This window comes from Neofelis nebulosa, chromosome 16, assembly GCF_028018385.1.
Source record: "Neofelis nebulosa isolate mNeoNeb1 chromosome 16, mNeoNeb1.pri, whole genome shotgun sequence".
NCBI lineage: Eukaryota > Metazoa > Chordata > Mammalia > Carnivora > Felidae > Neofelis > Neofelis nebulosa.
Genome location: NC_080797.1, coordinates 63,360,189 through 63,386,780, shown reverse-complemented (window position 1 = coordinate 63,386,780; position 26,592 = coordinate 63,360,189). Strand labels below are relative to the sequence as shown.

The window sequence follows — 26,592 nt, the reverse complement described above, 5'->3', positions numbered from 1 at the left end:
CTGATATATGTGATGGAGACACAGGAGAAAATGTGGGGTGATGAATAACACAGGGAAATCTGGTTGATGAGCCTTAAGCAGGTTAACTAGAAAAGGCAGAGTGTTCGAGGCAAGGGTTAGGCCAAAGGAAAGCGCTAGAGCAAAGACAGGAGCAGATGCAGCTGCTGTGTTATACATATATTACTCGTGACGGGAAAAACGAATGCTTTGGCTACAGGCTACTAGCCCAGGGCTCTCATGTACTCCTCTTCACCTTTTTTTCTAGAAGTTTTTCCCCTTCCTCCACATACATTCTCTCTCCTCTCGGATTGGAACTCTGAAGTTGAAGAAGTTGAAATACAGCCACAGCTGGAGTTTAGGGGTTGGTTTTGGGTATATAAAATCTGACTTTCAACAGGAAAAGGGTCTCCTAAAGGGAGAGAGTCCAGCACAGGAAAAGTTCTCATTAAAATGGTAGCTTTTAGTGGCGCGTGGGTGGCTCAGTCGGTTAAAGCGTCCGACATTGGCTCAGGTCATGATCTCATGGTTTGTGAGTTCGAGCCCCGCATCGGGCTCTGTGCTGACAGCTCAGAGCCCGGAGCCTGCTTCCGAGTCTCGGTCTCCTCCTCTCTTTGCCCCTCCCCCACTTGTGCTCTGTCTCTCTCTATCTCTCAAAAATAAATAAATGTTTAAAAAAAAATGGTGACTTTCAAACGACAACAACAAAAGGTGGAAGTGGCACCCGATGCACGAGGCAACACGGAGCCCCTAGAGACCAGGGGATTGATTTCAATCGACCAATTTCAATTGATTTCAATTAACAGTAAAACCAGCCTAAAAACAGAATCTACCTTGTGACGTGGCAAAATTCTACTGCGATCCTCTCGGTCATGTACCACTCACGTGGAAACATACGGCCATATTTCTCCTCATAGTCCACGAGCTGGCGTTTTATCCAGGCATAGCGTCTGTCGATTTTGTCCAGCCAGGCAACCTTATTAGGAAGGGAGGGAACAAAAGCCACCCAGTGCTTAGAAGCAGTGTTGACAGTTTAAGGAAACAAGCAGAAACACAGAACCAAGAAAAACAAAACCAGTCTCTTCATTTCTCACAGTTTTAAAGAATCTAGGCTACTTTTTCACTTGATCCAGAGGTACTTAACTTGGTCTACGATTAGACTTCAGGTGTCTGTAAATTTCCTGAAACTGCATGCACAGTTTTATGCATGGGTGCATTTTTCTGGTGAGAGGATCTGTAGCTCCCATTAATTTCTCCAAAGAGTCAGAGACGTCAAAACGGTTAAGAACTACTGAACTGTCCAGTCAGCCCCTCACAGTTCAACCATCAACGTTTTAAGGCAGTAATACTAACAACATATAAATCAGCAGAGCATTTAATTTTCAATAAAATTCAAATGTAACATCTGATTTCACTTGGTTAATACTTACATCTTGGTTTTCTTGAAAAAGTACTAGATATTCTGACAGATGCTGTTTAATAAACTTTTTGATGATTTCCTGTTTGATTCTAGGGTCCAAAATATTAGCAACCAGACACGCATCTCGTAGGACATTGCTGGGTCCTCCTGGCCTCTGGTAAAACAAACAACGCACACCAGTTCAAGGGCCAGAAACAACCTTTAAATCTCATGGCCTCTGACAGCTGCTACTTCTTAGTTCTCTCTTGAAGTTATTATTACTTCCACTCCCCTGACACTTAGTCTTCTGCTGTGGATGGATATTTTAGTTACTTGTTACTCGATGAAAGAATTGTTAAGCTAGTCTGCAGTAGCCCATATAAAAGCTACTCTGTGAATCAGCAAGGAGACATTTTGGAAACAGGGTCAGCAATGGTCACGGGGAATTCTGCTTTCTGAACGCAAAAACTGAAATCACCTTGCTGAAGAGCTTTACATTTTTTTTAAATGTTTTTTGAGAGAAAGAGAGAGACAGAGAACACAAGTGGGAGAGGGGCAGAGAGAGAGGGAGACACAGAATCTGAAGCAGGCTTCATCCAGGCTCTGAGCTGTCAGCACAGAGTCTGATACGGGGCTCGACCTCACGGACTGAGAGATCATGCCTGAGCTGGAGTTGGACGCTTAACTGACTGAGCTACCCAGACGCCGCACCTTGCTGAAAAGCTTTAAAATTCAGAATGACACCAGTCTCACTCCACATGTGCCACATCCCCTTGACTCCAACCTCAGATTCCTGTTCCCAGGTGCTTTATTTGTGCCAAACAGTGCAGTAGCATTTAAAATCTAAAACCAGCTTCCAAACCACCAGACTTGTTTTGCTGACAGTCAACTACTCAGACAGGTAACCAAAGGTAAATATTATGGTTTGGGCCTTTTGATCTGAAAAGCAAGAGAAGGGCTATCGAGGAGCCATACTCATACATCATGGTAGGAAGGCCTTTGTTCTTACTGAAAGCAATTTGACATGCTGAACTTTTCTTTATAGTAGCTCACTGAATGAACATGGTTGGCTGAGTGAACTATAGCAAAAAGAACACTTGGAATCTACTCTTGGCTTGGCTAAACAGCTGTGTAGCTTTCGCACAGTTACTGAAACTCATCTGAAAAATGAATGAAAAAAATGGACTTCAATTAGGCGATGGCTGACGTTCTTCCAAATCTTCATGATTTTTTTTGGGTAAACTCTGTCCAGTGTATCTATCTCAACTGAAGTTCAAGAGTTTTGTAAGTGTTGGGGCGCCTGGGTGGCTCAGTCCATTAAGCATCTGACTTCATTTCGGCTCAGGTCATGATCTCATGGTTCATGGGTTCGAGCCCCGTGTCAGGCTCTGTGCTGACAGGGCAGAGCCTGCTTGGATTCTCTCTCTGCCCCTTCCCTGCCTGCATTCTCTCTCCCTCTCTACCCCCTGTCTCTCTGCCCCTCCCCAGTTGTATTTTCTCTCTCTCTCTCTCTCAAAATAAACAAACTTACATTTAAAAAAATCTCAATTTCTATTTGTGAAGTAGAAATAGCAACACAAGGCCTTTAAGAAAAGTCAACAGCCACTGAAAAGGAAAAAAGAAAACTTGGAAAAACTAAGTTACCCAGCTGCAGAAAAAGGAAGCAAGTTGTTAAAGAAAACCATTTGAACTTCATGTGGAGTTGAGAAAAAGACATAAAGTAGGTCATGATTAGTTTCTTCTAAATAATTAAGCTGGTCTTCATTCATATCTTTCTGAAACTTCTTGAAACTGGGCTAGATAGCAGAGCATATAGTAAAACAGACTTGGGACACTAAGAACGGTGCTTATAAGTTGTGAATATTTTACAATCCCTTTTTACAGGATTGCTTTCCAACATCCACATCCTACCGTTATATCAAGTGAAGAAAGAGAACAAAGTCCTGAAAGGAACATGTTCTACAAATAAAATATCTGATTACTAGAAGGCAGCCATAATATTTGCAGACTTTAAAATCAAGAGCAGGTTTCCTATAGGAAGTCATCTACAAAGCTGGGGCAGCTACTCCCACCTACTTCCTAAGTTTCTTTTATGGAGCACAAAGAAAAATGATTAAGATATTTCCAGTTATTGAATTATAGAGCGGGTCCAGGAAACGTTCCTTGGCTCCGTAAATGAACATATATCCCCATCTCCACCCACCAAGTGCAGTGAGGAATGCTGCTTGCCTGTGTGTGCTTTGGTTCATTTGTGTTGAATAATTCCTTCTCCTGAAATAGCTCAAATAATAGAGAAAACAAGCTTCTGAAGGTTCTTGTCTCCCCAACACATGCAAAGCATTAAGATTACATCTGCTACAGTCTGAAAGATAGAGCTAAAAGCAGTTACCCAAGCACAATGACAGCCAAGTGAGGCAAGGCTTGTTATGGGAGAAGTGTAACCATAGCTCACAAGCGAAATACTGCGGGCTCCGCAGACACAACACAAACAGCCATGCCACCAGCGAGAGCTAAAGGGATTAATCTGAAAGAACAGGATTCTGATCATTAAAAGTGAATCTCCTAACTGTGTCACTCAGAGTTACATAAGCCTGCGGATGCTCCTCCCAGCTGTCTTTTCACCAAACTGAAACCAGCAAGTTATGTAACGATCCTAAAAAACACTGCGGCTTGAAGATTTTTTTTTTTTTTTTTTTAACACAGCCATGAGAAAAAAGGAATTTACTGGGCAGACGAGATATTGGGTTTGACACACATTAAATTAAACCAAAATAAATCCTCACTTTTTGATGCTGGAAGAACATAGATGAAGATCAACATTGCTTTGGGATAGTGAAAATCAGAGACGGTCTCACTGCCCTGAACCTTTAGCAAACAGACTCGTGGCAGCCAGCCAACACTTTTGGAATGGTAAAGGAAGAGTAACCGTAGTGAGTGTGAATCAGGCAAGAATGGTGATAATGTCTGACTAGAGGGAAAATGCAAAACAATACCTTGGTGCCCTGGGAAGGAAATGCTTCTTCAAAATCGGCCAGGATTTGCTGTCCTAACTCAGTCTGGGCGGCTTTCACTCTGGAGGGAAAAGAGACCATGTCATTGCCTGGTGTAATTATCATATATCCATAAGTAATTATGCAAAGATTGATAAGGGTCAGAACTGTAGAAGTCTTTAGAGATCGTCAGGGAAGTGGGGAGGTGTGGCTACATAAGAGAGGTCACACACTAGTTAGTGGCAGGTTTATGACCAGGACTCAGTCATTGGATTTATTCTCGTGATGGATTTTCTATATCCCAAAGTTCTTCGAGGCCACCCCCGACCTGGTGTGGGGTAGTATATGTTAATCTTTATAAAGTGTCATCAGGGGGTAGTTATGCTGTGGGAAAATGCTCTGTTATAATGCCCAATCCAATAGAAATTCATGTTGGATTACCACTACAATTTCTCTCGTGCTCCTTGTGGTACAGAATGCAGGAGGGCTCCATATTGCCTCGGAAATGTTTTTTTCAACCCTGAAACCAACACCAGGATCCTAAGTTTTAACAAAAAACCGAAAAGAATGTTTTCTAAAGGAAAAAGGAAAAAGATCCGAAAGATAAAATGAGCTACCACTTGGGAGTGAAGGCCAACGGAAGGAAGATGAAGTTCACTCAGAAGACTGATGGACAACAAAAACGAGTTCGAAAGAGGGATGCGGTCAGGACTTAACCTGGTGGTCTGCATGTATACCGGGAGCTCAAGAAATAGGTGTCGGCTTCAATGAGAGGAGGACGGAGAAGCGGCCAGGAGGAGAAAGGAATGGCGTGTCAGCACCTCCTGCAACGATCACATCCTATCCTGTCCCAGCCGCCAGGAGTTGGATGCCTCGCACCAGCCATTCCCCCAGAGCTGGACTGCCCTGAGCCCGAGGCAAATATTTCACCTTTGCTAAAAGCACCATAAAATAGTGTTCTTCCTTTTTTGGTCTCCACCCTGTTGCTTTGGAATTAACTTTGTAAAGTTTCTAGAAATAGTGAACAGCTCAAAACCACAATTTCTTTGGCTATTCAGCTGTGGCTGGCAACCTACTGAGAATTTTTTTTTTTAAATGAGGGGACAGGCAGGACCCCAAACAATCTGTTTTTTTCTGTGGCAGAGTAAGTATGCTTTATTGCACGTTCTTTCCAGGGCTTTTCCACTATCTTCAAGATTTTTAAAACCATTCCTGTAAGTGGGTTTGCAGCCTCTTTAGTTGCTCAGTGACAGAGATAAGGCTATTATTACTGGGACGGCCCCCAAATCACAATCAGGGCCCGCCGTCCAGAGTTGCCCAACCGACAATGGGAAACGTGCCTTGAGTATGAGGTCTGACAGGAGAGAAGAGAACCTGCTTTTGTAAAACTGTACCTCAAAGTCTTGTGACTCCACATAACGGGCCAGGCAGACAGCCTCCCCTGGCGCCAGGTCACAAGACAGAGGCAGCTTCCAGAGCCTCAGGCCCCGCTGTTCCTGCTTGCCTTTTGGCAGCACACAGACAGCCCCGGTTCCCTCCTGAGCCACGGGGACAATCCCTGGAGGGGAAGCTCCACCCCAAGTCAGGGACACTCATGTCATATTCTCAGGGCTCCTGAGCATCTCAGTGACACAAAGGTCCCAGCTCTGCCTCTTTCACCCCTCCCACCCCATCATCCCCGAACTCCACATTCTTGCCGGGGTGCCTGAAAAGACCACCGGAGCCTATGATAAGGCCTGGTACTCCCAGAGCGCAGAAGAGAGGGGAAGAACCAGGGTGTGATTTGTAGACCCCCTGGCCATCTTCTCCAATCCAGTTTCAAAGTCACGTCTTAGGAGCGCAGACCTAGCTATGCCACCAGTGAGCCACATGTAAATCAGTCATGTCCCCAACACGGGCCACAACTAGGGAGAGTTGTGAAGTAAGAGGGTGGGATGCAGGCCTGTACCTGATGCCTTCCGCTGTCCTCTCCAGGACTGACTGCTGCCCAGAGCCCACCTTTCCAGCGCCAGTGGGCTCGGCAGGCACCTTCACAGGGGGCTGCAAGTTGGATGTAGAATTAATGCCAATCCCAAACCACGATTCCATGCATTTTCAGGGTGAGATGTAATACAGTCTTTATGCTCAGTTGTCTAAACAGGATCCTAGAAAGCAGTCAACCCTAAGAGAACACATCCTGGGCCTAACTCGTTCCTCTTCTAATGATGAAAGTAAGTTCCGTAAAAAGAGAGACTGGCTGAGACTCTGTTGGCAGAAAAGAGTTGAACTACCATGATTTTCATAAAAGCGGCTAGGAAATTTACCTACAACTAACAGAGAACAGAAATTTACCTACAACTAACAGAGAATAGGGTAAATAAAAATTCCTCCTGGTATCCAAGTAAGCTCAGTCTGCTTCGGTGGTGACAACTCGGTGTTGATCACTTAGGCAACAGAGGAGTCGCCGTGCTGATCAGAAAGGAAGGTCAACCAACTGACTTCTAGTACCCTCCACACCATCTGATGAGGGGTTGCTCAAAGGTGACCTTTGCACACTGGGTGGTAGCAGAAGGATACAGGAAATTATAAAAATTATTTAGACATCTGTGGATAAAGTAACCCTGACGCTTCCATTACCTTGTCAACGGCTGTCCCAAAGAAAACACCCTGGGCACTTCACAATAAGCTGACCTCCCAAAGTCTGCACTGGACAGAACAGTTAATTAAGTTAGTCAGATGCTCTATTTCCAAACAGACAGGCTCTGTAAAGAATCCCACCCCAGAATCAGAGTGATTCAGTGGGACAATTTGAGATCGTCAAGCACAGCCCTTGTACCTTTGAAACTTCAGAAAGAACTTGTCAAAGTCACACAGTCAGACCTTTTCATTTTCCAATTTCTTTCATTGCTACACCATGCGACACCCCCTCTCCCCAACCTGCCAGGTATCTCTCTCATATAAAAAGTGAGTTGTAGTCCTCTACAATATTTTTTTTAGTTCAAGGGTTTTACAGGTTTCAGGAGAATGCAAGAATCTTCAACTCTTTCTCAGGAAATATCGACTGATTACTAGAAACAGTTGCTTTCATGGATATTCTTGAACCAGGAGGCTTGAAATATAAAGACGATATTAAAAAAAAAAATCTTTCCTTCAATGCTACATTAATATTTAAGCATTTTCTTTAAATTTTTTTTTCAACGTTTTTTATTTATTTTTGGGACAGAGAGAGACAGAGCATGAACGGGGGAGGGGCAGAGAGAGAGGGAGACACAGAATCGGAAACAGGCTCCAGGCTCCGAGCCATCAGCCCAGAGCCCGACGTGGGGCTCGAACTCACGGACCGCGAGATCGTGACCGGGCTGAAGTCGGACGCTTAACCGACTGCGCCACCCAGGCACCCCTAAGCATTTTCTAGAAGGGTGGCTGGAAGAAACAGGTATATTCAAATCAAGGTCCATTAACTTCATATTTCAAACATACAGGCAAAGGTCACAACCTTTCATGCGACTTCTGCGATTTACAGAGAGCAAGCTATTAAACTGGAGAAACTAAAGCAACACATAGGGTGTGACTCTGCTGCTTTCCCCCCTCCCCACAAACAGCTACTTCTATCACTTCCAGATGGTTCCACCATCACTTATGTAAACATAAGGGAGGAGAATTCACCAGAAAAGATGCTAAAAATAAGAAATCTGGACTTTCCTCAAACTTTTAGTACCTCTTGAAAAACAATTGTAGTCAAGCACTGAAAACAAGAGATTTCTCCTCCTGGGTTGTTTTTGGTGTTACTTAATAGCACATATTCTGTATCACCAACACAAAAGTTTTGCAAACGGAAGCTGCAAAATGAACTGAAAGAAAAATGAATCCTCCTGTGTTTGCAGCAATCCTACGTGATAATGAATGGCAGAAGCCCTGAAATATACTACTAGAATGTTAGATTTTCTCTTTTTGAAGAGAATGTCTTACAACAGTGATCACAAAGTTCCTTCAAATGTATAAAACCACCTCTTTGAAAAACGTTAAAAAGAAGAGTCCTAAAAGAGTGCATCCTCTTGTATGTCTTGTTTGTCCCTACAGACAATTAGGAATAGAATTCAGTTCTGCCGTATTTCTGCCATCGACGATGCCCACCCAAGGGGCACCTTGGGTGGGCGTCTGACTCTTGATTTTGGCTCAGGTCGTGATTCCACGGTTTGGGATCAAGCCCTGTGTCGGACTCTATGCTGACTGTGGAGCCTGCTTAGGATTCTCTCTCTCTCTCTCTCTCTCTCTCTCTCTCTCTCTCTCTCTCTCCCTCTCCCTCTCCCCCTCTCCCCTGCCTGTACTCACTCTAGCTCTCTCTAAAAGAATTAAAGCAACAACAACAAACAATGCTTATCCAACACAACCAACTGGTAACCAATCCCTCCACACATCTCCTTGACCTCATGGCCACTGTCTTGGTAAGGTTCTTATCTTTTCTAGGCTAGAACATAGTCTCAATCTCCAGTCCTTTGTGCCTATAATCCATCAGACTTTTACAAAACACAAATGAGATCATGCCTCTCCCCGCTTAAGATTTTTCACTGTCCACAAAATAAAGGGCTCTTTAGCATGGCATATAAAATCTGACCCTACCTACCTACGTAGCCTTTCACACTCCATTGTCTCCCAAAGTACCATGATGTTCTCTCTCTCTCTCCTATTGTTCCTCCTCTCTTCTTGTCTTGGTGGTAAGATCCTACCTATTCTTCAAGACCAGATGAAAACTGAACTCTTCTGTCACCACTGCCCTCAGCCCCCAAAGGCGGAGTCTTTCAATTCCTCTTCTGAGGTCCTGCTATTCCTTGTGCAGTACCTACCAGTTTTGTTATATGCATGCTACACTAAAATTTTCTACTAGTGTCTCTCTTTTCCGCACAACAATGGTGAACTCGTTGAGGGCAGAGCATATGTATTTCTTGCTTTGTGCCTTCAGTACCCCAGCATGGGGCCTAGGATATAGAAAGTCCATAGTATACATCCTTTAGGTAAATGAAGGACAGAATAAAGTGAATTGGGAAAAAGATCAACTCTGGATTATCACGAGGGTGAAGGGAGGGGATAGTGCCTTCCCTTCTCCTCCTCCATCCCCTGAGCACAAGTCTGCCTTCTCCATCCAAGCTTCCTTCTTTCTGGCAGCTCCTAAGGACCGGTTTGTCTGCACCCTTGGCTACTTTGTGACCCCAGGGTGATATGGCGACCGGCCAGTTCTAAGTGTGGAGGAGTTAGGAAGGATGGGGGAAAGGGTGGTGATTTCCCTAGGATTCTGCCAAGTTTGGTTCTTCCATTCCCTAATGGTTCTGTGGCATTGCCACTAGAAGACGGCACACTGAGTACCTGCTGCAATCTCCCCTTGTGCCCCAAATCCTTAGACATAATGACAAGATTTTAATAAAAATCCAGAACCAGGCAAGAAAAGAAGTGGCACACTAGAAACTCTTTGGACTGCCTGGGAGCACAGGACTGAAGAAGGAAATCACTGCTGAAAACTGCTTTTCGAACATGAAAGACATGAGGGTAGTGGAGACCAAGAGCAGGAAGTGAATGCCAGCGGGGTATGTCAGGCTCCTGCAGGAGGAGTCACCAAGCCAGTGTCCGGGTCTGCGCCCCCGCCTTGTGCGGCCAGGTCAGGAGTGGGTATGCGTCTGAGAACCCCAGCAGTGGCCAGAGGGCTGACACACCCAGGCAGGGCAGGGAGCCCCGAGCCCAGAAGATCAGCCGCTGGCCTCTCCACCTGGCAGTTCCAGCCCCACCTCACCTCAGAAGAGCTACCTGCGGCACTTAGCTGAGCAGCACAGCCCCCTCTCCGTCACTGGCGGGTGGCAGTAAAAGAGCATCCCTGATCAGAACGACGGAATCTGAAAGCCAAAAGTGAGCTTTCGGCTAGAAATCACCCAACACCAGAGGAACGCTAATACCAAGAAAGAGAGTCCCATGATCAGCAAACCGAAGACCTTCTATCAGAGGACAAAGAAAGAGAACAGAAACAGAAACTCAGAGCTTCAAAATACACAGACTCTATACACCCTGAGAGATTTAAGAGGATATTGTGCCCATGAAAAAAGAATCAAGTAGAGATCCTAAAGATTAAAGTGGGACTGCTGAAATAGAAACTCAACACCTGGGCCAGACAGCAGAATGGGCATGACTGAGGAATACATTAAAACAGTAAGGCTCAGTTGAGGAACTCAGCCTTTTTAAAAGGGGGAAAAAAGAGATGCAAAGTAGGAAAGAAAAATTAAGAAATATGGCAGCAGATCTAGAAGTTCCAATATTCGTGCAATAGGAATTCTTTCCACTAAGAGAGAGAATAGAGAACAATGCATAGAAACTACTCAAAGAAAAAGAAGAAAACGATTTCTCCCAACTTAAGAAACTTATGAGTCTTTATTTAAAAAATTTTTAAATTTTATTTAAATCCAAGTTAGTTAACACATAGTGTAATAATGATTTCAGGAGTAGAATTTGGTGACTCGTCACTTACCTATAACGCCCACTGCTCATCCCAACAAGTGTCCTCCTTAATGCCCATCCCCCATTTAGCCCATCCCCCTACACAACACCCCTCCAGCAACCCTATTTGTTCTCTGTATTTAACAGTCGCTTATGGTTTGCCTCCCTCTCTGTTTTTATCTTATTTTTCCTTCCCTTCCCCATGTTCATCTGATTTGTTTCTTAAATTCCACATATGAGTGCAATCATATATGTCTTTCTCTGACTAATTTCACTTAACATAATACACTCTAGTTCCATCCATGTTATTACAAATGGCAAGATTTCGTTCTTTTTGATCACTGAGTAATACTCCATTGTATATATATACCACATCTTCTTTATCCATTTGTCAGTTGATGGATATTTGGGCTTCTTCCCATAATTTGGCTGTTATCGATAGCGCTGCTATAAACACTGGGGTGCATGTGCCCCTTTCGAATCAGCGTTTTTGTATCCTTTGGATAAATATCTAGTAGTGCAATTACTGGGTCGTAGGGCAGTTCTATTTCTGAAACTCAAGTCTTTATATTGAAGAGACAGTAAGTACAGAGTAACATGAAGGACAAGAGACCTATACCCTAGTAAAATTCCTGACACACACACCCCCAATCTCAAATGCTTCCAGAGCAAAACAAAAATCAAACAAAAACAGATGATCTTATAAAGGAGTAAGAATCAGATTGACCAGATTTTTGATAGGCAATAAGAAACGCCAGACAGTAGATTTGCCTAGTCTATCATGCAACAGCCAATGGGTAGAAGCAACCTGTGTGTCCATCAACAGATGAATGGATAAACAAACTGTATCATATATATTTACAATGAAATATTCAGCCTTAAAAAGAAATGAAATTCTGACACATTCTACAACATGGATGAACCATGAAACACTGTACTCAGTAAAATAAGCCAGGCACAAAAGAACAAATGTTATATGATTCCATTTATATGAGGTACCTAGACTAGGCAAATCACAGAAACAGAAAGTAAAACAGAAGTTACCAGAGGTGGGGGAGAGGAGGTAATGGGAGTTACTATTTAATGGGTAAGAGTTTCTGTTTGGGGTAATGAAAAAGTTTTAGAAATAGAAGTGGTGATGGTTATATAATATTGTGAATGTACTTAATGCCACTGAAGTGTGTACTTAAAAATGATTAAAATTTTATGTTATGTGTATATTAACACAATTTTTTAAAAAGTAGGAATCCCGAATAGACCAATTACCACGGAAGAAATCACAGTGAGAGTCAAAGATCTGCCTTGAAAACAGGTAACACATCCAGATGGTTTTACAGGCAAGATCTACCAGATCTGACAAAGCATTAATGTCCAGAATATATAGAGACTTTTACAAAACAATAAGAAAGAAAGAAAGAACTCAATATTCAAAGAGGCAATGGGCAAACAGGTATTTCAAAGGAAATGCAGATAGTCAATAATTAAATGAAAACTACTCTCAGTAGTTAGCAGAGAAATGAGAATGAAAGGAACTGGATGTTATTTTTCATCCATCAGTTAAATAAATCGGAAAACTGACCATTTAGCATTGTTGAAGGTATGGGGAAATGGGTACTGATACTGTCCAGATAGTGCTATAAATAAAAAAAGTCTCTTGGGAGGGCAAATGGGAAGTCATTATTAAAATTTTAAATGTACGCTACCCATGACCCAAAATCTCTCCTAGGGAAATATTTACAGATGTGTAAAAAGGGGTAGATTTAAAAAATCAGAAGCAAACAATCTAGTGATGTAAGAATGGTTAAATCATCTGCAGTGTATTGTACTTTGGAATTCCAGGTATCAATTAAAAAGCACGAGGCAGGTGTGTACATACTGATGTGGAAAAATCTCTAAAATACAACGAGAGGTTAAAACCAAAAGGTAAGTTTCAGAATGAAGCATATGGTGTGAAACCATTTATTTAAAATAAAACAAGGGGTGCCTGGGCGGCTCAGCCAGTTAAGCATCCGACTTTGGCTCAAGTCATGAGCTCACGGTTCGTGGGTTCCAGCCTCGCATCGGGCTCTGCACTGACAGTGCGGAGCCTGCTTGGGATTCTCTCTCTCTCTCCGTCTCTCAAGACAAATAAATTAATTTAAAAAATAAATAAAGAAAAGAAAACTGGGGTGCCTGGGTGGCTCAGTCAGTTAAGCATCTGGCTCTTGATTTCAGCTCAGGTCATGATATCGCGGTTGTGGAACTGAGTCCTGTGTTGGGTTCTGTGCAGACAGCACAGAACATGCTTGGGATTCTCTCTCTCTCTCTCTCTCTCTCTCTCTCTCTCTCTCTGCCCCTTTCCCACCCACCCTCTCTCTCTCTCAAATATATAAACTTTAAAAAAATAAATAAAAGAAAAGAAAACCACAAACTGAAACTATAGACTTATGTAAATGCACAGATAAAAGATCTAGAAGGATACACATTAAATTGATAACAGTCACTCCCTGTATAGGTAGAGGCACAGCTAAATGGCACTTAGGTTTCATCTGTATATTTTTGAGGACGGCGGGGGAGGGCAGAAAGAGAGACACACACACAGAATTCAAAGCAGGCTCCAGGCTCTGAGTTGTCAGCACAGAGCCCGACGCAGGGCTCAAGCTCACAAACTGTGAGACCATGACCTGAACTGAAGTCAGATGCTTAACCAACTGAGTCACCCAGGCACGCCTGACTTTTGTTAAAATAAAGAAAACATACCCCTGGATCACTTATACAATTACTTATAGGATTACAAATACAGAAACGTGAGGAAAAAGAGGCCTGTAGCAATCAGGCCTCATTAAGAAGGCAGAAGTGAAGATGATGGCTGCTGCTAAGTTCCAGCCCCCTTGTCTCTTCTTTGTGGCAAGAAAGGTTAGGATTTGTCAATCATGATCATCTCTGCCTTCTCGGTATTCTCCTTGCCCTCTTTCTAACAGAAAAGACACTGAACTCACCCCCCTCCCACTGCCCTTTAGAATCTTCATCTTCCTTCTAAGCATCAGCCTTTCTTTCTACTGGTTCTGAATCTGGGATTGGAACTCAACAGAGGTAAGAATAAAGAAGAGGCTAAGTCATCATTTTGTCACCTCTGAAGTTCTAGTGGCAAACAAGATTTTCCAAAGACTTCCACGGCAATATTGCCCATTTCACGTGCCCTTTCTGTCAGTGGGACTCTGACATTCCCCCCACTGGGAGAGGTGGCTTAGAAGAGACTATGTTCCTTCCTCCCTCATCCTGGCAGCCTTGTGACTAGGAATGATGCTATGGGACTTCCAAGGTCTGGTTCTCTTGGGACCTGGCCATGAGGAAGACCAAACAGCCCATGGAGGACAACTCAGGTGAACTCCCAGTGCACAATGAGCACCCACTTGCCAGCCGTGAGAGTGAGTCATGGATCCTTCAGGCCCCTCCTGAGCCACCTCAGCTGATGCTGCGTGAAGCAGAGGCGAGCTGTTCTGCTGAGGAAGGCCAAATTACAGGAGTAAAATAACTGTTGTTTGTCAACCACTAAGGATTGTGGTGATTTGTTACAAGGAAATAGACAACTGGAAGAGTTTTTCTCATAAATGTGGACAGCCAAGAGTTGTCTACACATACAACATTCCAGCTGCCCGTCCTGGGATGCCGGGCCCACAACTATCTAATATAGATTGCTTTAGAAGATATGGTAAGGAGTCGGTAAGGGATATGGTAGACAGGATATCTGTGTCACACAGAGACAGATCAGATGACATCTGAGGTTCTTTCTTACAAGATTCTGCAGTGAACATACTGAGCTAAGTGCTGAAGCGCATCCTAGCACGGTCTTTTCTTAAAGCAGGTGATTGTTTTCTCCAAGGACACTTTACCTCTCAGAAAGCTGCCGGATCTGTGGAACTCCCATGTACTTGTGGAAGTGCTCCAGAACATTCATCACACCCTGAAGAAGATTAGCAACTTCTCCATACTGTCTTCGCCTGGTCATGGCTCTGCAAGGAAATAAGAAGTCGAGAACGCTAGAAAAACACTGAGGACACAAGACACAGATGCAGGACAATCTACTCTGAACTACAAAATAGAGATCAACTCGATCTGGTGACCATGTACTACTGAGCACTGAATACGTAAGGTCCTGTGCCTTGCTGGTGAAAAAAATAAGACCTAGTCAAAATCCTCAAGGTGACATTGTTTAGTAAGACAGAGAGAGAGCCAAGTACACATCTAACTAAAACCAAGTAGGACAAACTGAGTCTACACAGAAGTACAAGTTATGCAATACAGGAGGTACAAAAGAACGTGGGAATGATGGAGGGGTGGGGGAGGGGAAATCTAGGAAGACTATGGATTTGGGTTGGATGTTATGGGATTAGCAGGCTTTTAACAGAGATGAGGGATAAGAATGTTACTATCTGAGGATTACAGCTTAGGGGCAAACAGAACACATCATCCCAGCCTACAACAAAGGGTGTTTATATGTATTTAACTCAAATCTGTAGGTTTTAAGCCAATGTTAAGCAACTCTTGTCTCAGATAGGTCTACTTTCACTACTACTAATGTTAATGAAGCTTAAATAAAAGAAGGCTAATAAAATCAACAGTTACACAAGGAAGGACAAACTGTTAGTTCTAAATTTTTCACTAGGGTGGAGCTTTTAAAATAATGTATAATTTATGACTTCCCTTAGGCATTTAAAAAAAAAAAAAAAAAAAAAAAGAGGCTTTTAAAAAGACAGGACCAAGCTCAAGCAAACATGGTATGTTGCTACCACTGCCCGGTCTGATAGTCTGGTGGGAACCACAGCATCTGGGGCAACAGACAAGGAAACAGCTCCTCTAGTCTCTCACTGGCCGGCTCACCTCTCTGATCACTGCTTGCGGGAGGATGGGCCAGGGTTCGCTGGAGCTCACACAATGCCTAGAGAGACCAGGAAGGAGTCTGACCCCTTCATCCCCCCAACTTTGGATGCTGCATCTAAATTTCTGTGCAGATGCTCTTTCGCTGTCTATACGTGAGACTACACTGACACTGGGGCAGGGGGAAATTCTCAGCCTGAGACAGACCACAGAAGTGAACCGGCATGTCAGAACTGTGCTAGTAAAACAGGCCTTTGGATTGCTTCTTGCGGTAAATAGCCAGCTCTTTGTTTTAATGGTGTTTCTAATGTCCTCGTGCATCATTCCCTATAGCTCCTCTAAAAACCATGCAGGATGCTACAGTCTTTGAAAAAGACCTTGAAAAAGTGGGTTGGGGGACATCTGGGTGGCTCAGTTGGGCGTCTGAGTCTTGATTTCAGCACACGTCATTATCTCATGGTTCATGAGTTTGAGCCCGGCATCAGGCTCTGGGCTGACAGTGCGGAGCCTGCTTGGGATTCTTTCTCTCTCCCTCTTTCTGCCCCTCCCCAACTTGTGCATGTGCTCTCTCCCTCTCAAAAATAAATAAACCTTAAAAAAAAGAAAAAGTGGGTTGGAGAAAAAAGGTGGGATGAATGATAAATCCAAGCTCTGTTTTTCTACTGAACATCCAACGGCAGTGAGACTCAGCCCAACGTAAGTTGGAAAACTTGCCAAGCAGAGGCTGCAGGGAGCCGTTACAGTCCTGAATGACCTTGCTGGCCTTAATGGTAGAGATTTGACACGTTTAAATGACTTGTATTCTTAGAGTCATGCTCCACGTGCTGTCTGGGTCCCTTTCATACTCCTTTGCACCTCACTTCAAAGCGTCAGGTGTTTGTTACATTTTGAACACCAAAGGGCACAAAGCTAAAATGGTTGGGGCGCCTGGGTGGCTCAGTCGGTTAAGCGGCCGACTTCGGCTGAGGTCACGATTTCGTGGTCTGTGAGCTCGAGCCCTGAGTCGGGCTCTGTGCTGACAGCTCAGAGCCTGGAGCCTGTTTCAGATTCTGTGTCTCCCTCTCTCTGACCCTCCCCCGTTCATGCTCTGTCTCTCTCTGTCTCAAAAATAAATAAACGCTAAAAAAAAATTAAAAAAAAACAAAAACAAAAACAAACAAACAAAGCCAAAATGGTGATTAACATTTGAGACCAATCTGCAGGAAGTGGGGCAGAAGTACTTGGCTGAGAAGTAAGAGGAAAAAAAAACCAAACCCTATGCTGCCATTTTCTTTACATGGCACATTCACTAGCGGTGGACCCCGAAGAGAAAGTTGATGCTGCTTACTCAAGGGAATCCACGCCACCTGCTAACATGTGCAGGTGGTTCAGCGTTGTGATGGAGGTGGTCAGGTGGCGTTTGGCATGATCTAGCTGCTTAATATCACGGGTGATTTCTTTAACCTAAATATCGAAAAACCGCAGGAGAAAAAGGAAGAAGGTTAAGAAAGATGTTAAATTTATTTGCAAGAAGCCCTGTAAGAAAATAAGGCAAATGAAGCAAGGGGAAAAAACCTCCGGTTAGCCCTTGGGGAAAACACGGACATTCTCATAATGTATAATCAAAATAACCTCCAATCAGCCCATTTGAATTTCATCAGGCATTTCTTCAGAAGACTTTACCCAGGGGTACAAAATCCTCAATTGCGAGAACGACATGAACTTTCTTTTTCACCTCAAGTGGAGTGATCCAAATAGCAATTTAGTATGGAGCATGTGGTCCAGGAGCCAAGTTCAGCGCATCTCCTCTTGAACAAGGTTTTTGTTTTTTTAGAAAAGTATGACTTCTGACAGGGCTATCAGGTTCAATACAATGGACAGTATTAGTTGGCTCTTCTACTGAGATGGTCTTTATTCATGGAAATAGACTTTACTGTCTGATCCCCAGCAAGGAAAGACTTGCTCTCAAATCTCAAGTAGACTAAAATGTAATACACTTAATATGTACTATTCTAGATGAGATGTAAGGTCTTCAGGAACCGAGAAGGTAATTGGGGCCGGGGGGGGGTGGGGGGTAGAATTCGGACAGTGTTGACCCAGAAGATCCAAGAGAAAGAAACTCTGTACCTGGGAATACAAGTGTATTTTAGTCACCAGAAAAGCACATTCAGCAGTGAGGTGGGAACAATTCTCCAGCTTTGCTAATAATGAGGCAGAATGTTCCACTAAACTACTGTATATAGTTAAAAACGATTAGGAGGAGGGGGGCCTGGGTGGCTCAGTTGGCTAAGCGTCCAACTTGATCTCGGCTCAGGTCATGATCTCGTGATTCCGGAGGTCGAGCCCTGAGTCAGGCTCTGCACGGAGCCTGCTTGGGATTCTCTCTCTGCCCCTCCCCAGCTCACGTGCATGTGCGTGCTGACTCTCAAAATAAATAAATAAACTTAAAAAAAAAAAAGTTAAAAGCTTGGTAGTGAGTTATGTTCACGTGATCTGATTTTTCAGAGTTCGATCATCCGGGGTGAACGCATAGAGTGAAGATCATAACCCTCCCAGTTTAGTTCAACACCCACAAACCTGTTGAGCTGACCTGGATCTTAGCAGTAAAAGTCCTTTCACAGGGACTTCCTCATCATGCCTGCTCTCTCTTGTCACTCTCAGGCTATCAGTATCTCTACTTCTATTGCCCAGGGCGGAAAACAGATTAAGAACCTGTTATTCTTCACAGAATAACTGAGTTTGGGGAAAAAGAAGATCAGGAGTGGTATAGTGAACTAGATACGGGAGTTTGGCCCCAGAATCTGACAACCCACTTCCAACACTGAAATCATTACCCTCTTTCCTACAGAAAAATCCCGGCACCTCTTTTGAGGTTCCTTAGCTCTGTTGGGTCTGTTAGCTCAGGGGTCTTTAACTACTGTATTAGAAGTCACAGTCATCTATGACTCTTCTCATTCCTGCATCATTAGTCACTAAATCCTGAGTACTCGTCCAGTGCCTCATCACAAAATCTGACCCTTTCTACTTCTTCAGACACCCCTTGCTCTGCACCAGAGGTGACTAGTCTCTCTGTTCCCAGTACCTCCCGTCTCTCCCCATCACATATCCTGTGCTTCTCTAGACACCACCCTTAAAGGCAGCTCAAGCAAGGGATGCTCAGGACAAAGTCACAGAGATCGCGACACAAACAGAACACCCTTAGTTAACGTACTTAACTGTTACCCAGGGGTAGCCAAAAAAGGACAGAACATGACGCGATAGGTTTTGGAGTCAGGCAGCTCCAGGGTTGAATCTCAGCACGTCCAGTGTCCTACAGAAGCTGCCTGGCCTCACTGAGTCTCAGTTTCATTGATAAGATGGGTAATCATACAAATAATAATAAAACCTAGTTCGTAAATTTGCTGTGAGGGCTAAATGAGATCACTTGTCCCACTATAAAGGGACATCCATGGCACGGTATTTGGCACACTGTTGGAGGGCAACAAATATCCGTTCTCTCTTCGGTCCTACCTCTTCTTCCCTTTAGCAAAGCACCATCCAGGAAAGCAAACTGCTTTAAAATAAAACATCTACTAACTTCCATGCTTCAATGGCCCACGGATGGTGCTGGGGGCAGTGCATCCTGGGGGAAAGAACCACAAATCCGAATCCCTCCTTGATGACACACAGCCTCTATCAAAGACTATTTAATTCTCTGACAAAGTACAAATATTATCATTATTTATTTTCCCCTCTGAAAAGAGATCTCCTCCTTTGACTCTTGGTTTGGTAGTTAAAGTCTGTAACACCACCTGCCTGGGAGAATGAACAGGAAGAGCTGACGGTGAGGGACGGCAACAACTGATGCTCACTCTGGGCCTATGTGTGACACGTCATCTCAATTAGTCCCCACAATTCTATGATGTACCCAGGACGGTCATCTCCGTTTTACAGTGAGGAAACTGAGGCACAGAGGGGCTGAATAACACGGTTAGTAAGTAGAGGGGTTGGACCCCACCCAGGCAGTCTGACTTCAGACTTCACTTCTCTTCACTACTCTATCAAACTGCCCACCCCCCTCCCACTCCATGTCCTTCCCTATCTTGCCACATGGCCACCGAAGAGAGCTGAAGGATACACATGAGGTCTGTTCCTGGAGTAAATTGTAACAGGATGTGGGGAGGAAAGACTGTATGGATTTGGGAGTTTTTATAACCAAAAGAAGTAGGGGGGCAATGACATCAGTAACGGCTCCTATCACAAGCCTCGTACTATGCCCAGTGCTCTTCATATGTTTAATTCCACAACAAGCTTTTGAGGCAGGTGTTACTGTTCTTACCTTACAGCTGAGGAAACTGGAGATCAGAGACAACTGAGAGACATTACATTATGTGGCCAGAATGTGTGCGCGGGAGCTGACATGTTACAGTGCCTGCCGTGGAGGAGGAGTGGGTGAGGCTGGGTTCTCCGTCAGTGGGCGGGCCTCCTGAGCACATCACCGGAGGACACAGATTTGTCAAAGGACAACTTCACCAAAACCATAAGCATGCACTGTGGCAGGATCCGTCCCACCTCCCAATTCCAGTACCAGTTTTCATGACATATCGTGGATCTTAACTGAGAGATACGTGATATAAACAAATGCTCGAGAAAAGAATCCAAAATGACTAGAACACTATTTTGGGGAAAGAAGAAAACTTTTCCTATTTAAAAAAGGGCTGTGAATGCAGGGCAGCAGGGATGGTGAGTCACTGCACGTCTAGCTGCTCCTCTGGAACTGATCTGGAATGTACGCACAGGGCTTGCTTTCGAGACGTGGGTGCTGTGGCTGCCAGCAAGTGGGAGAAAAAGCCCATTCATGAGTGTGACTGGACAAGAACCGAACTTCCTCTTCTACTGCAAGAAAGTCAGGAAGAAACCTAAACTCACCATTTGCTCTGATTTTTCTGCTTTGTCTTTGATATCTTTGATTTTGCCAAAGAGCTGCTGGATAGCTTTCTGGGCCTCTTCAAGTGCCTAGAATAAAAGAAATAAATGAGAAACAAGAAGCAACACAAGACGGCACCCAGTCACTGCACTATAATCGAGTCTAGCTTCAGAAGAAACCTACCAGAACGCGCGCTCTTGACTCATTGTTCTTACGCAGTTTTACTGGACCCAAATAGTAGACGGACTCACTCTAGCATTTGGATACAGGCAAATACACAAGGTTCTTGCCAACCTGAATCATAAAGTTTTAATTTAAAAACTATCTCCTTCTTGGGGCGCCTGGGTGGCGCAGTCGGTTAAGCGTCCGACTTCAGCCAGGTCACGATCTCGCGGTCCGTGAGTTCGAGCCCCGCGTCAGGCTCTGGGCTGATGGCTCGGAGCCTGGAGCCTGTTTCCGATTCTGTGTCTCCCTCTCTCTCTGCCCCTCCCCCGTTCATGCTCTGTCTCTCTCTGTCCCAAAAATAAATAAAAAACGTTGAAAAAAAAAATTAAAAAAAAACAAAAAAACAAAAAAACAAAAAACTATCTCCCTCCATCTTAGTGATGACTCCATGTTACTGATGACAACACAGGAATAAAACATGCACATCTGTACATGTTGGCACATGTGTGTGCATACATGTGTGCATAATAACCTTAAAGCTCGGAGAGAGACAGAGGTGGTTCTAATGTGGGAGAAACTCTGAACTTTGAAAGTTCCAGGAGACTGTGCCTTCAACAAAATCAACTGTGCATGGGGACTCCAGAACTGCGGTAAACCTTTAAGTTATTTATTTATTCTGAGAGAGAGAGAGAGAGAGAGACAGAGACAGAGACAGAGACAGAGAGAGAGGGGGTGTGTGCGAGCATAAGTGGGGTAGGGGCAGAGAGAGAGAGAGAGAGAATTCCAAGCAAGTTCTGCAACTTGACACAGCGCAGAGCCTGACGCAGGGCTCGAACCCACAAACCATGATATCATGACCTGAGCCGAAATCAAGAGCTGGACGCTTAACCGACTGAGCCACCCAGGCACCCCGTGCGCCAAATGTTTCTACTGAAAAACCTTTAAGATGGATGCCACACATTTAAAGTATGATAAACCAGAGTTGCTCCCGCGAGGAGGGGGAAGCAACATTCAGGAGTTGTCAGGGCACTAAAAGCACACATGTGGAGAACATATGTACTTAGAAAAGATGTAGCAGCCAGCAGAAGAACTCATACTTCATTACATCAAACACACTTTATTTATTTTGGATTTAAGAGTGGTCTGTCCTAACCAGGCCTCACAAGCCCTTTATGAATGTAATGATAAGACCAATGTCACCCTAGAGCTATGTTCCCTCTCAGCCTGCATAGGGAAAGAGGTGCCTTCCTGAGAGGGCCTTCCAGAGGCAGGAAGAAAGCAGAGCTGAGAGAAAGGGAGAATGACAAAAGCCCTGACAGAATTAACTGGACTTCTGCATTCAGCTGTACCCAATGAGAAAGCCACCTCGAGACCATGAATGAATACGTTTTCTTTTGTACTTAGAAAACATCCCCCAAAAGAAACTTGAGCTGGCTTCCTCTGCTGGAAATTCCTTCCTTGGTGGAGGCAGGGATCGTATCTTTCTTTCCTCTGTAGGCTTCCCAGGCTGTCCCCTTCTTCTGATATTGGGAACCCTTTCTTCTTCTGGAGCTCCTTGTCCTTGTGTGTGGCATAGTTCCAAACAGGAGTTTCACATGTGGGGACAAGTACGCGGAGCCCTCACATGTGACTGTGTTACAGCTCCTAAAATGCATGTCCAGAGGGTACTCTGAGAAGCTGTGTCTTTAGCCCTATTGCAAGTCTGAGGGGACACCGTTCAGGCAGCCGCTCGCACCTCCTGGGGCGTGCCGGGTCAGCGTGTGTTTGCTCTGTGGGATCACTTCACTTGTATCTACAGGGGTTTGTAGGCAAAGAAGCTTTTGTACTTGTAGCTTCTGCCACCTGGACACAGGATTTGAATCGTCAGAAAGTCTGGGCTTAAGACAACAGTCGGCATTGCTATCAGGGCCCAAAATTCCTAACCTGGGAAACGTTACCTAAAATGCAGGAAACAATCAAAAGAGGGGATGGAATGCAAATGGATCATGCTGAGCAGCTCCTCTCAATCCCGTTCGCCCCAAAAGGATGCCCCCTCTCACTCAGCAGTGTTTCCACTCAGTTTCCTGACATCCTAGGATCCAGCACCCCTGAGACAGCTGTGGCGGTGTAAGAAAACCCTAACCCTGTATTTTCCGACCGGCAGGCAGCACTTTGAGGCCCGCCTGTGCTGTCATACTGTGTGCGCAACCTCTCTGGGCATCTGTTTCCTCGTCTGCAGAGTAGTGATGACGATACCTACTTCGACGGTCGTTGGGAAGATTCAATGACATAACAGATGTAAAAACTGCACAAATATTAGGTTTATTTCCGGGGCTCGGGACCACCTAAGCAAATGCATGCATGCATATATGTACAGATATACAGGGACATACGCGCATACGTTCCCTTCTGGCCACGCCTTTCCCTCTCAGCACAACCACCAGGCCTGCCCACTATCTGATGCTTCCTAGCCTAAGCCGCTCCCTGAGTGAATCCACATCCGCTCATTCCACCCCTCCAGCCCCCAAGAATTTTCTTCCTCACTTCAAATATTCACCTCCTCAAAACCAGGATATGAACAAGATTCTTTTGAGCACTGCCTACTACCATACTGCCCAGCTTCAGATTTCATAAGATTGTGAGAAACCAAAATCAAGTTCTAACAAAATTAAAATGATAAAAAGGAATAAAGTATCAAATGCCCATTCACAACCAAAGGAGTAAAATTTCAAAATAAAATGTTCAATACAGCTACCGAGAGCGTGCAAATCTTTGTTATCTCCCATGACTTAGTTCAAATGCCACTTTTTCCCCACCCTTTCCCCACTTCCCCTTCCCTTCCAACACCCTCTCTATATGTAAACAAACACATATGCAGCAGAGGGTACAATCAATTCATTCATCTGCTGGGTGCCTGTGATCCTTCATGTAAACTTAACATTCATAACAAGTTTTTTGTGAGGGTGTCTTTTGGTTGGACCATGACATCCTAGAAGGCATGGACCATATCTCATCCATTGTGACTTATGGACACCTGGGGCAGTGCCCAGAATGATACAGTAGGTACTCAATACACGTTTATTAACTTGAATTTTAAAATCAATTATGGTATATGCGCGCACACACACACACACACACGCTCCACCTTTGCTCTCAGGGTAGTCAGGCAACACATTTATGTAGTTTATGGCTGTGCCAACATTTCAACTGCAGACCTTCTTTTAAGCAACAATAAATTAGGTTTGCAATCCTCACATACTGAAAAAAAAATACTGGGTCAAATCCGTACTCTATCATAAATAAATTCTCATTTTCCAGCAATGCAGACCTTCACGGTCTTGTAACTGAAGACTAGCTGTATCTGAACTGTGACACTGAATTCCTGCGGCAATTATGGTCCCAACTACATCTGTCAGCGTTTCATTAATTCACTTCTTCTACCATTCAACAGATATTTGTGGAATAGCTTCCATGTACCAGGTACTCCTCCAAGCACCAGGAACCACTGGGAGATGAGACACACATGGTCCCTCTCCCTGTCCTCAAGGAACTTACTTCGAGAAGCAACAGGTTGGAGGAGATACTGGAAAAACAACTGAATAAAGAAACAAAGAAGAAAATTTCAGAGAGGGACAGGTGTGATGAAGGAATTGATAAGCAGGGTGGTCACAGAAGGTTTCCTGAGAAATAGTGTATGAACTGGGACCTGCAGGATGAGGCAGAGTCAACATTTTTAGATCTGGAGTAAGAGAACTCCAAGTAGAGAGAACAGCAAATAAAAGATCCTGTTGCAGAAAAAGACCTTGGCGTTTTGAAGACCACAAAGGAAGGCAGTGGATGGCACGGTAGAATCGGAGTGGGAAGTGCTGATTAATTTGGAGAAGCAGGTAGGCACCAGAGCCTGGGGGGCCCCAAAGGCCTGGTAAAACCACGGGATTTTGTTCAAAATGCAATGAGAAGCCACTGAAGGGCTTTAAACAGGGACTGGCAAACGGCTTATATATGTAAAACACGGCCCTGGCTGCTACATGGCAGGGGTGGCAGGGGCCATCCAGAGGCAGGAATGAAAGAAAAGACCGCTGGGAAGGGCTGCCGTGCTCTAGGTGAAAAACGGTGCCGGTCTAGAGCAGGTGGCCAATGGTGAGGGGAAGAGGTGCGAGTGACTGGGATTTGTAGGAAGATATGACCCACGGGACTCACTGATGGACTGGATGTGGATAATGAGAGAAAGGAAAGAATCAAGGATTACTCTTTGGTCTTTGTTCAAAAAGCCAGTGAATGTGTCCCTTAACTAAGGAGGGAAGACAGGAGAAGGAACAGGTTTGACAGGCAGGTGTGTATGGTGGTGGTGGGATCAGAAATCAAGCGTTCCATTTCAATATGCTAGGGGTGCACAGCCCACTGGATGTCCAGTGGGGACACCAAGACATCTCAAGCTGGACATCTGTGTCTGGAGTTTGAAAGACAGGAGCAGACTGGAGATTCAAATTTAGAAGTTATCGGCTTATAGGCGATGGTTAAGTCTATAGAAATAGAACTCACCCAGGAAGAGAGAAAAGACAGCAAAGAGAAGAGAAAATGGCCCAGGCTGAGTCCTTGGGCACTCCAATGGTCAGCAGTCTAGAAGAAAAGAAAAAGGGAGAAAAAGATGCGGATTCTCTGTTTTACCAGTGACATGAGAGAAAATGAGGGACGGTGGTGTCACAGAAGCCAAACGAGTGTTGGAAGGAGGAGGAAAAGAGAGATTGTGTCTTATTTTGTTGAAATTGTATGTAAGTTAGGATGGAGAATTGCCACTGAATTTGACAATAAGGAAGTCGCTGATGACCTCGCCCAGAACAGTTTCAGTGGAGTCGAGGGGATGGAAGTGGACAGTGATGACGTGAGGAAGTGTGCCACCTGTTTTTATAAATAATGTTTGGAACACACCAGTCCCATTCGTTTAGGTATCATGTATGGCTACCCTCACCACACAACAGCGGAGACGAGGAATTGTTAAGAGACCACATGGCTGGTAAAGTCTAAAGTATTTACTATCTGGTCCTTAGCAGGAAACAAGTCTGCTGACCCCTGGTGTAGAGTGTTTTTCAAAAAGTGTTTGCTATGAGAAGACAAGAAAAATGGGTCAACCGATGGAGTGAAGGGAGGAAGATCTGAAGATGAGAGGTGCTTGCACAGGTCTAGTGTGGGAACGACTCAACAAAAAAGGAGAAACTGATTTGGGAGGCTGGGGGGCAGTAATGGGACAATTACAGAAGAGAAGGACCTTTTTATATTGTTCTCGGATTGTTTCGTGTACGAGTTCTAAACAAGACTAGAAGCGTCCTCCAGAGTACAGACCGATGACACACATGGCATTCTTATATCCCCTATAGTTCCGGCAATCACCCATTCTGGTTGCCAGAGGGGCAGGCCCAGTTTATGGCGACTGTCTCGGTATAATTATTAGGAGCTCAGGCTGCAAAGTGACTCTGGTGACTGATCATATGGTCACATCACCTGGAGCATCCAACCAGAGCTGGAGCACAGGTGGAACTCGACAGATACTTGCCAACCGATCCCAACTGTTGTGGGGCACTCGTCGGAAGGGTAGCAGTGCCGAGACCACCACTCTGAGTGGGGTGTGCTGACCGACACCCTCGCCTTTCCCCAACCTCGGGCACATCTACCGGCAGTGGTTCAAGAACACACCGTCACACTTTCTGTAAATGTTATCTATTTGGCTAATAAGGAGTCTCATGGCCAGGATACTGCAAGGGGTCAGTAAATTCTAAACCCTTTGCAGCCTTCGAAAAAATGTCAGCTCATGGTGTAAAAAAGCACTGCCTGAAAGGCGACTGGCCACCAGAAAGGACTGACAGTTG

The 26,592-nt window shown here is 44.5% G+C and overlaps 1 protein-coding gene across 2 annotated transcripts in view; it reads right to left on the bottom strand.

Annotated features, from left to right (window-relative positions):
* The window catches only part of VPS53 (VPS53 subunit of GARP complex), a 132,284-nt gene that overhangs the window by 74,654 nt on the left and 31,038 nt on the right, over positions 1–26,592 (bottom strand). For both annotated transcript variants that reach the window (XM_058705404.1, XM_058705403.1), the window contains exons 5-10: positions 20,587–20,673; positions 17,027–17,142; positions 14,715–14,834; positions 4,390–4,468; positions 1,428–1,571; positions 831–973 (exon numbers count right to left, since the gene is read on the bottom strand). In XM_058705404.1, the coding sequence (XP_058561387.1) occupies positions 831–973; positions 1,428–1,571; positions 4,390–4,468; positions 14,715–14,834; positions 17,027–17,142; positions 20,587–20,673 (689 nt within the window). The remainder of the gene's footprint in view (positions 1–830; positions 974–1,427; positions 1,572–4,389; positions 4,469–14,714; positions 14,835–17,026; positions 17,143–20,586; positions 20,674–26,592) is intronic.